Below are 11,869 nucleotides of genomic sequence, written 5' to 3'. Positions count from 1 at the left end.
TAATGATGTGTGTGGGTCAAAGAAACAAAGGGCAAAAGTGTCCTTGCCATAAGAAATGGTTTGAGCTCTCCTTCAACACTAAGGGGAACTTTTGTGTTTTTTCACGGTAAAAACGGTCCCGGGGCCAATCGCACCAGTGCATCAAACACGTCTGTGCAGGTCATTCAGGAGATCACCAACTATCCGAGACTAGTAACTATCACCAATATATCCGTATAAAGAAAAATGTTTGAATTAACAATCCATCTATTTGTGCCTTAGACTTTACAATCACATTGCAACGTGATTTAGACTGTTCGAAAGTTTTAAAACATCTGACTCTCCGACTGGACTGAAACAATGACCAAGATACAACATCGGTAAGTTATGGATATTAACGGTGGCAAAAATTGGGTTTATGCTTCCAACACGAGGGAAAGCTTTTGTGTTCCAAGATGCACATTTTTCTCGGTAAAGGAAGGGCCCGGGGCAAAGCGCGTCAGTGCCTCAAACAAGTTTGTGCAAAGATGACCTCCCGGGGTCAACCCGGCAGGCCGATGAATTAAACCAGCATATCAGTCAGGGCGGGCTCATTGGGTAACTCTACAATTCTATAAAAGTTCAACTCATCAAAAAGGATATAAGAGACTGCAGATGCAGACAGTACTAGTCACTTAACACCTTTTATAGGGATTCTAGATAATGGCTAGAATAGTCACATTTTAATGGTCTGAGGCCAAGTCTACATATTCTATATTATATATATTGAATGATTTATACGTACTCAGCTATCAAAGTTAAAGCTCAGCAATTACTGTATTCTCAAAATGTTAAATCTACAAAAGTCGAATCGATCGGAAATGATATAAGAGACAGCAGATGTAGTAATTAACACGACTATTTAGGAATTCTAGATAATGGCTAGAATAGTCACATTTTAATGGTCTGAGGCCGGGTCTCTAGATATAACTTTATGCTACATAAAATAGATATATAACATATCTCCCTCCCCCTCTGTTCCCCTCTCTCTCTCTCTCTCTCTCTCTCTCTGTGTCTTTCATCCAATCACTCCTCACTCACATATTTCTCTCTCCCATCCCCACGCACTGTCATCTCTCTCTCTCTCTCTCTCTCTCTCTCTCTCTCTCTCTCTCTCTCTCTCTCTCTCTCTCTCTCTCTCTCTCTTTCTCTCTCTCTCTGTCTTCCCCGCTAAACTACTTGTCTTTTCGGATATGGGGATACATAACAGATTATTCACCTTCTTTTTCAATTTTAACAAGATAATGCAGTACAGATTCTTATTCGACTGCCATTCTTTACTTTTACCTTATTGTATGCATTTAGGGCGGAGATTGAATGGTATTACAGATATTTCCATGATGGGGTTCACGGGATGGAGGGTTAAACAGGAATATGACCGTACCAATCGAAGTCAAACCAAATGTGCAAAAAGAGTGATTTTAGGTTAGAAAAATAGATCAGCTCAGTTTTCAGGCACATATTCCTTATTCTTTAGACAAATGTCTCAATCTACGATTGCCAATGAAATTGTCTTAAGAAGTATTGTTTTTATAAATTGTCTTTTCCGCGTCAGGCGTAACTTTGACTTTGGGTCATGCCGTGTTGAGGTGTTTATCCACAGATGAGATCTGATGAAGAACTAGAGTTCCACGAGCTCTACGAAAGGCAGATGGTTTAGGAACTTTGCTCTTTAATTATGCAAAGTATCTCCTGATTTGCATATTTAGAATATGATTTTGTCAGTAATCACTTAAGCTATCTACATATCAAATGACATGACTATCCGCCAAGCTCTTCTTGAGTTATTTTTTTTCAAAGTTTGGTACAGAATCGTAACAGCATGTGTTCTCTAGGTATCGACGCTGCGTATTTTGTTTCCTACATTGCACAAACGCTAGTAAATTGTTTGCTATTTATTTTTACCATGTTTAAATTGCAGACTACTTGCCGAGTGTAGGGCGCACTCGAAGAAGAAAAACTCAAGTGAACGACGATAGGTCACCCTACAATTAAGGTAGACCTCTGTATAGAAAATATCATCATAATCCACCCAGAGGTTCTTGAGTTATGCTGACTACAAACATCCGGAAAAACAAACAAACAAACAAACAAACAAACAAACAGACAAACAAACACACACACACTCACAACTGTAACACTGCACCTTCAATTTGCTTTTTCTTAGAAAGGATTAACGGCATTTGGTTACACAATTTAGCAGTAAGATGACGATGATTAAGAAATTGGGGGAAATGTCTCATACCAGGTCAAGTAAATAATGCAGAAACCGCAAAATATCTATAACGGACGTTATAGTCATTAGGACAAGGAAAATCAATGTTATGTTTCTAATTACGGCCCTGAAAAAAATAAGATTGGTAGGAAATCTCTATTATCTTTCTTTGATCTTGTCCAATCTGCCTGTCAATCATATCTACACACGTGCCCAGGCCAGGTGCTGGCTCATCAATTATCACCCTACGTGATTTTCGGTGACATTTGTTTCCGGGTGGGAGAACCACAGTTATATACCCGGTAAAGATTAGCGACGCTCTTAAAAGAAAAGAACAAAATACATCCTTAACCTTGTTAAACTCACTCTTAATTGGAAAACTTGTATTCAACAAGCTCACATCGACACAGTTCGACGTAAAGATGACATCTCGTCCCCTGAAGTGTGTGTATATAAACGTTGTGGCTGGGGCTGGCTCATCTTAAGGTATAAATCATCCCCTGATGTGATTTTCGGTGACATTTGTTTCCGGGTGGGTGTACAACAGTTATAAACGCGGTAAAGATTAGCGACGATCTTTCACAAAGAGAAACATATTCTTAAGTTTAATATGCTCAAGGCACCTCTAGTTCCCAATGTCACCCTTTTCCTATAACATACTGCAGAAAAGATGTGATTTATGCAAGTAAGCATTATCATTAACTGCATAAGAAAATGTCAATGCCAATATAACCAAGATATTTATTTTGGGACCTTTTGCTAACTCTGGTACTTGTTCATTCTTCTTTACTTTCCGGTTCTGAGGTATTAGACGCTAGCTTGTTAGTCTGACTAGTACCTCTCCACATAAGATCTTGGGCTAACGGAAAGTTTGTCGGTATGCAACAAGTATATAAGACCTGATCTTATAAATAGTAATAAAGGATTTGTCAACCATAGAAAGTGCAATTTTTTTCGGACCTCTCTATGTGCACCTATGTTACATTATAAATGCAACAATGCAAAGAGACAAAAGATGACTGACTTACCTGACACTGACGATCAGCAGGAAATGAACACACCGTCCCGCATCTAGACTATAAGATTATCATCACGAAGATGACGTCATCCATTGCAGACGATACCATTTCTTTAACTGTATGATCATGATGTTCATAAAAATCTGTAGGTTTGCCACCAGACGTATCAAAAAGCGCCTTTGACGCAACTTTTTCATCTGATAAATTATTTCATTCCACTTTAAAAAAATTACTGCAACAGAACAATAATCTTCATAGGTCATCATCTGACAACGGGTTGGTACATTCCTTTTTGTCCAGAAACGGGGATTCTATCCCTCGACCCCTAGACTTTCTTCAGGAAACGCTATAAGGAAATGCCTGAGGCCTCTCCCCGGGAACGGTTGGTGTGTTCCTCAGTGCCCGAACAGCAAGGCTTATGATACCTGTATAGCCTTTATAGAGTCATTGTAGGTACTCTTAATAATTCTAAATAGCTATGAAAGTTTCATGGCTAGGAAAGTGTGATTCTGCTATTGCTGATTCCCTTTCATGTGTTAGACCCATTCCACATTCTCGACACCATTACCAGACTCTGATACGCACTAGTTGGAGCGTATGTAATAAGCGTGTAACCTTTGTCGAATCCTTGTCCAGACAAGGTTTCTATACTATTGCAATGGTTGCCCTGTGGTTCTGTGGTTAGAGATATTAGCTTAAAATCAAAGGTTTCTAGTTCATATCAAAATCAAACGTTTGGCAGACAATCAACATTATGAGTTATAGCTATTTTACACAGCCCATTTACTTAGAAATATTCATAATTTTCAAAAGAAACGACTTATCAAAAGTAACAGAGAACAGCAATACAATCACAAATGTTAAGATAGGTACTGTATAAGTCATTTAAATACATGGATAATACGAATGCTTGCAATCAATGCGGAGGTATTCGACTTATTTGCTAAAGAGATTTGTTGTGGAGCTGCGTCGCTTGGTAAAGAAAATATATTTCAAGTCTCTCAGTTCTACAATTTGGCAGAGAAAGATGGTTATGGTTACGTAATGTCCTCCCAGTTTCTTCTTCCCTGTCATTGGTGATCATGTAGTACAGGGGGTGGTCGCTTGCCCGCATCTGCGTGAACAAGGCTCTCGCTGCTTCTTCTCGTCTTGACTGTAGGGTTGGCAGGGGGGATGACGTCGGACTGCTACTGTTTCTGTTGATGATTCTCAGCGCCCTTCTCTGCACAGCCTCAAGATTTTTTCTTTGCGATACAGTGCATCCAACATACAAAACATGTGCATATTCTAATACTTCAAGTGTAAGCAACCTGTGTACGAAAGAACCTGTAAATACTGCATGTCAAGCACGGTGGAAGACGAAACACATTTTATTTCAAGTTGCCCCTTCTACGATAAAGAAAGAAAGGCGCTGTTTCAAGAGGCCACCAAATTCCATCCAGAAGTTTGTAAAAGCTCTACGTATTTCATGGAGGTGTTAAGTCCCCGAAGTCTTGTTTGGGGGGGGGGGGGGATTCGCGAGCTTCAAAATGGGCCAGATTTAGCCTGACGAATCGCGCTCCTAGTGGCCAGTCGGTCCCGTAACCGCCATCCTTGGGCTGGGGGTCAGTAACCTCCGGCCGAGAGCTTGTGTAAACACAGGCTAGGCCAGATACTGTAATGTCGAAGGAAATCGTCTAAGCGATCGCAAACGATCTCCCCCGGCATTAGAAAACCTGGCCCATGTTGAAAATCGTGAATCGGCGCACCACCAAGAATAACGACGGCGCTGCAAAGGAGGCTATATTATACAGTACCATACCTCTATAGTATTATCACACAGTACCTCTATGGTCATGGATCAAAAGCGTCGCCTATCGATCCTTACTAAAACTGCAATTATCCACCGTCAAATACATGGGCTTCGTTCTAATGAATCAAAAGCCTTCTCTTTTCTTCTTCTCTACTTCTTAGTCTCATATAAGAGATTAATTATCAGCACTTGCGCATGGGTTAATTATAACACAAGTACCCGGTACAAATAAAACGAAGGGAAGACGCTAAAGAACATAAACAACTGAACTTGTAGGAGTGGCTCAATTTAGCGGGGTCCAGTTCGTTCCACTCTTTGATGGTCCGAGGGAAGAACGATGCCTGTAGTAGTTGTCCTGCCCGCGATGGCCTGCAATCTTTTGGGAGTGATTGGTGCGGCGGGAGCATCGAGCCACCGGGACAATCATGGTCGTGTGTGGAACATAAAGGTTCGTCTGGGAACGTATCTGACATCAAGCTGTCGAAGGTATTGGAGTCAGTCACGAGCACAGCATTCTACCAACGCCTGGGTGACCTGGGTCTTCAGTATGGCCCCGCCTTCCAAGTGGTGGAAAAGGCTGACATAGGTGACTGGGAAGCAGTAGGATATCTAAGGCCAGCAAACGACACACAGCAACGGGTACAGATAGCACTGTTGGACGGCTGCTCCCAGGTTGCTATTTTCGCCATCGGCCCTTGCTCCACTCTGTACCTTCCAACTGGCATCGCCAAGTTCAACATGTACGTCCCCTCCCTCCCACTAGGGGAGCCGCTTGTCGCTCATGCCAGTATCATCGACCGTGACAGCATGTTTTTAAAAGCTGACATAACCATGGCCACCCTCCAGGGGGAGGTATTAACCCATATTGTAGGTTACGAGGCACGCGGCGTTCAGAACACCAGTACCGATGTTGAGCCAGACAGCTGCTTGCACGAAACCAAGTGGCAGCCCATCCATTCTTCTTTGCCGATGACTAATGTTTTCTACGACATCTTCGACGCAAACCATCTTCGAGAGCAGTTCAAGGACGAAATGGAAGTCATTCAGGCAGTAGAAGAGGTCCTCCCCAGACTGAAATGTGTGACAGTGGCGTATATTCGCCGTGCTCTTGCTACCGTCCCAGAAGACGAGGTCAGCCCGAAGAACGCACGGTACATGGAAAGACTCAAGCACATCATCACCAAAGAGTCAGAGATCGACAGCCTGTCACTAGATGAGATACACGAGCGGTTAGATGAGATGAGGCGTGATGTTCCAGCTTTCGAGTTCGATCTGAACACATTACAGCGTCTCGGGGACCTGCTGCCAATCACTCTGCGTGATCCATCCGCAGCTCTGCCAGTTCTGTTTGCTGAAGGTGTCCTAGCAGAGTACTTCATGTACTCACAGAGTATCAAACTCTACTACCACGCTTGTGCAGAAGCCATCGAGAAGGCCGTCGAAGCTGCGCTACCCTGCAAGCAGATTGTCCGGATTCTCGAAATAGGTGGTCGGTCTGGGGGACTGGCACAGATACTTTTGAATCATGTCAAACATCTCGCAGAGGAAGTTTTCCTGGAGTATGTATTCACAGGTCTCAACACGACCTTCTTTGCCCACGCAAGGAATACCCTGCAGGGTTTTCCATTTGTCAAATATAAGCAGCTCGATATTGAGAAGCCCATGGAGTTACAAAACTTCGTGCCTGGAACGTTCGACATTGTTGTCTGTACTGACACCCTTCAGACAACCGTGGGCGCCATGGCCGGACTGAAAAACGTGCAAAGTCTCCTCTCTCTTGGCGGATGGCTGGTAATGTTGGAGCCCACTAATGCTTTCTACATGGTAGAAGTGATTTTTGGGTCCCTGGAGCTGTGCTGGGCATATGATGTCGAGTACAGAAGAGGTTCATGTTGGCTGTCACAGAAAGAGTGGTGCAACCTCTTCGTAAACGGAGGGATGTACGATGTCGTGGGTGTGTCGTCTCCAAGTGAATTTTTCCATTCCGCAATTTTTGGCAAGAAAGGAGAATCTGCACCGCCTAGCGCAACCATGTCGCAGCGCAACATCGAGGACCAATGGGTTATTGTTGGTGAAAAAGGCAGCCTGCTTGCCAACACGCTGCAGACAATCCTACCCAAAGACACCTTGATATGTCATATTGGTGACAGTATAGACATACCGACACAGGGCCCACCTCTCAAGGTTATCTACATCTGGCCAGAGGACGACACAAACATGAGGCACGCATTAGCTTTGACAAAATCCATAAGGGGTGCGCCAGAAAGAGTGCACTGCATGTGGGTGCTTACAGCAGGCGGCAGCGTAGACTGTTCGAGACCGGCATCGAGCGTTGTGACAGGCTTTTTCCGATTTGTCAACAATGAGCTTAAGGATCTGCCAATCTACACAGTGGATTTGCCTTCAATGGCCTGTACATCAGGACTGGGGGAGTAAGCAGGCACACTGGCCCTACTGTTGTCTGAACCACCAGCGAAAAGGGAGCTAGTGATCAGAAATGGCGAAGTTCTAGTTCCGAGGCTGAACAGAACGTCTATGGCTAAGATCGTCCACCCAAGTCATAGCCATCACTGGGTTCTCGATGTCTCCTTAGATAAGACCAGGACAGTGGAGGACGTTGGGTTCTACGAACTGCCGTCTGTATCTCCTTCGAGCGATAAAGTCAGAGTCCAGGTTCGTGCGACAGGCCTCAATTTCAAGGATGTGATGATGTCGCTTGGACTCCTGGGTGGTCTCAACCTACAAACCCAGTTTGGGCTCGAGTGTTCGGGAACGGTGGTGGAGGTTGGCAGTTCTGTGGAACATTTCAAAGTGGGAGATGAAGTCATTGCCTTTTGGATCACTGTTTTGCGTCCCATGTTGTCTGTGACAAGCGCTTTGTTGTAAAGAAGCCGTCAAATGTCAGCTGGACGGAGGCTGCCGGCTTCAGCATGGTGTTTCTGACTGCTTACTACGCGTTGATTGAGAGGGCGTGTCTTCGTCCGGGCCAGCCGGGGTGATTCACTCTGCATGTGGAGGGGTAGGACAAGCCGCAATCCAGGTAGCTCGTATGGTCGGGGCACGAATATTTTGCACAGCAGGATCTGAGAAAAAAACGAAACTTCCTCTGGCAGGAGTTGGGGATAACACATGTTTCTGACTCAAGATCTACACGATTCTGCCACGACATCTTACAATGGACAGATGGCGAAGGAGTAGATGTTTCCCTCAGTTCCTTATACGGTGACCTACAGACTGCAACCCTGAAGATTTTGAGCCCGGGCGGCATTCTATGTGAAATTGGCAAGCGATCAATGCTCGAGAACATGAAGATGGACACAGGACATTTGCTGGAAAACAAGAAATTTCTCTCGGTTCAACTAGATCTATTGATGAAGAAAAGGCCTGCACAGGTCCAAACGCTAATGAAGACAGTCTGTAATCTTCTGAACGATGGTAACATCCACCCAGTTAGGACCACAACCAAACTCATCCAGGACTACAGAGACACGCTAAGATGGATGTCAACGGGTCAACATATCGGAAAGGTTGTTTTTGAGGTACCGTTGGAGTTCAGACCAGAGGACATGAAGCCAACTCAGCAGAATTTTGATGCGCACTTACCTCATGACCGGCGGGTTCGGTGGCATTGGACAGGCCCTAGCCCGTTGGATGGTAGACCACGGTGCCAGGCATATTGCTATCCTGTCAAGGAATGGATGCATGACTACTGAGAACAGGCGAACAGTTGCCTATATGGAAAGTAGAGGAGCTAAAGTGTACGCGTTTACAGCCGACGTGACAAACAAGACATCACTTGAAAGGACGCTGAATCATCTCAGAGAGAACCCCTTGATCCCAGCATTGAAGGGCATCTTCCATTTGGCTGTTGTCATTGATAATTCAAATGTCCTTGACATTAACGAAAGTCAGTTGGAAAGAGCTCTGGCGGCAAAGTCAAGGGGCGCACTCAACCTACACGAACTAACACACGAGGATGGACTGGACATCTTCTTCCTGTTGTCATCTGTGGCCGCGACGTGGGAGAATCCAGAACAGTGCGGATACGTGGCTGCCAACAGCTTCCTTGACGCCCTTGCAGAGCACCGACATCGACAAGGTCTCCCAGCCCTCTCCGTGCAGTTGGATGCAGTCCGAGGGGTTGGCTTCCTCGAGGGAAAGACGAAAGCAACCGAAATTGTGAAAAGGAAGGGTTTCCTGACTCTTCACATCAATGAGGTTCTGCGTATGATGCCACGTCTCTTGAAGGCCCGAGTCATCGCTGTCATCACACTTGGAAACATGGTTCGTATCACAACTGCTGAAACATCTATCTTAGACAGGAATATACATTTATAATGTTACATGTTACAAGGGAATGTTATTTTGAGAGTTAGGTCTCCGATTCTGAATTGCCTACATCACTGCCAGGGGCCGGGGTTCCCATGATTTTGATATAGCCATTGCATTAGATGAATCAATTAATTTATAAACAAATCAAGAGATGTAAAGTCACAATACTTTATAACTTACAAAATAAATATGCCATATGAAACCTTCTTTGAAAATTATGATAATGAACATTTTAATAGCATAGCTTTGACATGGTCAAAAGTTTTAAGATGAGCTAAACGATAGCTGAAATTATAGATCGCTTTACTAGCAATATGAATTTTGTCACAAACGACCTACATGAAACGATGATTGAACAGAGTAAAGGAAATTGAAGAAGAACGATGTTAAAATTAGAGGATAACAGAAAGGGGAGGAAACAAGGACGAGAAAAGGGATAGAAGAAAGAAGAAAATATCAGTCACTCACTGCAAGCTAGTCCTCACTATGGTAGAACAAACACAAGTCGGATGTCCCATGTGTGGTAAGTGTTCAATTAGAACTATAATCTCGTAAAGTATAACTGTGAAAGTTATTTCTTCTTTCAACAATAACATGCAATTTTCGTATCCGACTGCCATGAAGTATCGCCATCTTGTGTATGAAAAGGACAAGTCAGGTAAGACAACAGATACTGCCTTTAAGCATAATACTGATTACTGCACTAAGCATCGTCAGCTCTCTTATCAATAATGATATATTATATGAACTGACCTAGTGTACAACTCGTGATTACAGGCATGTTTGTTAGTTAGTTGCAACTATAGTCAGAACTTAAAACATATCCCCTGTGTATATTTTCATTCTTGTCTTTTACGCCTTGTTTGTTATTGTTAACATATTTGTCAACCATGTTACTGTCGTCTTCAACAGCTGACAATGTCCAGAGTGCGGATGACACGTGTGGACAGTTGCTGAATCACCTCCCTGATGGCCATAGACATTGTCAACTGGATGAACAAAACTTTCAGCTGCAGTGTGACTCAACTTGACATCTTAGGTGGGATGACCGCAAGCACACTGGTTGGAAAAATCGCCGTTTGAGACATCAACTCTCCTTGCACCAAATAAATCATTGCATAGTGCACGAAGCGGACAGTTAAACTTTAAAATCACACCATACATTTGGACGAAGCATGTTGAACAAATGAATGTTTCTAACTCACTGCTGCTCTCTCAGAAAGGTTATATATTTATAACAGCGCAATATTGATTTGTATGTTCGTAATAAGTTCTCAGCTCGAGGATGTTACTTCTAGCATTAGTGAAGATGACAGATGATATCAATGATGCTCCTAATTTTGTGTTTACCGTAATTATATGAAGCGTGGAGAGTTAACAAAACAAAAAAGTAGAGAGGTAGCATTAGAAGGGATAGGGCAGTTGGTTTTAGCGGTACAGGTCTAAAGTGTATGGTAAGGTAAAAAGGTATTGGCTTTAAAAAACAGATAGTTACATGAAATGATATATTGTAGCGATATATAGCTGATATTTAGTACATCGTAGTGAGCTAGCAATCAGTTTAGCCTTATCCAAAATGGAGAATTTTCATCAAACAGGAACATAATCGTTCCTCATGACCTACGATAATCTGGGGACTTGATTAAGTTCTGACTATAGTTGCAACCTACGAGCATGGCAGTAATCACGACTTGCAGTCTAGGTCAGTTCTGAATATATTATTATTGATAATGGGAGCTCTTCATGCTTAAGTGAAGTTATATAATTGGTATGATAAATAGATGACATTGGTATGAGGCATACTTGTGTGTGCATACTGTTTTGTGAAGCTGCAAAGAAGTCGGAAACTATTGAAGTCTTGGAAGTTGGGTGTTGGACAGATTCTAGAAAGCTATCGTGTTTTATGTGTAAGTGACAGTTGGGAACATGGTAACATTTAACCCTATCTAGCTTTTTAAAAATTCTTGGGCCGGGTCCAAATGTGTTAAGGGACCAAGGTACATGGTAAGGCCCTAAACTATCATTATAGGGTCCCCTCACTTACTCTATCCCATAGTGCACCTGCCTGGAGAGGCGATAGAGTAACCCAAAGTCTGTTTATGCTCCATGAAACGATTGTTTTATCCACTCAAAATGTTTTTCTTTAAACTTCAGGCCAGAACAAAATGAACGTAAACTTATCAAGAATTACAAACTTGCTAGCTTTTTTGAGTTCAGTATATTGAGCATTGTACTATAGAGCATAGAAAACAAGGAATGGATGCAATTGATGTAAAATGTACATGAATCATATACATGTATATGGTCCGCCATCTTAATTTTCAGGCCATTTGAATACACCGGCGTTATCAAAGTAGCATAAATTAATCCTACTTAACACAGCTGACATATGATTAGGTCAAGCTATGTTAAATTGATGAAATGAATATCATATTAAGTAGAAAATTAAGTGGAAAAGTGATTTTTAGTCTGACATACCCGTACTGTCAAAAA

The 11,869-nt window shown here is 42.9% G+C and overlaps 2 protein-coding genes across 2 annotated transcripts in view; one reads left to right on the top strand and one right to left on the bottom strand.

Moving 5' to 3' along the window:
• Window positions 1-3,363, bottom strand: part of LOC136420666 (collagen alpha-3(IV) chain-like) — a 34,731-nt gene extending 31,368 nt beyond the window's left edge. The window contains exon 1 of the mRNA XM_066407711.1: window positions 3,262-3,363. The gene's annotated coding sequence lies outside the window, so the exon portion shown is untranslated. The remainder of the gene's footprint in view (window positions 1-3,261) is intronic.
• A 5,287-nt stretch (window positions 3,364-8,650) lies between these two features.
• Window positions 8,651-10,407, top strand: LOC136420337 (uncharacterized). Its single transcript, XM_066407185.1, has 2 exons — window positions 8,651-9,332; window positions 10,289-10,407. The coding sequence occupies exons 1-2, from the start codon at window positions 8,651-8,653 to the stop codon at window positions 10,405-10,407; spliced, it is 801 nt and encodes a 266-aa protein (XP_066263282.1).
• The last annotated feature ends 1,462 nt before the right edge of the window (window positions 10,408-11,869 follow it).

Source organism: Branchiostoma lanceolatum, chromosome 15 (assembly GCF_035083965.1).
Source record: "Branchiostoma lanceolatum isolate klBraLanc5 chromosome 15, klBraLanc5.hap2, whole genome shotgun sequence".
NCBI classification, from domain to species: Eukaryota; Metazoa; Chordata; class Leptocardii; order Amphioxiformes; family Branchiostomatidae; genus Branchiostoma; species Branchiostoma lanceolatum.
This window is presented reverse-complemented; position numbering and strand designations above follow the sequence as displayed.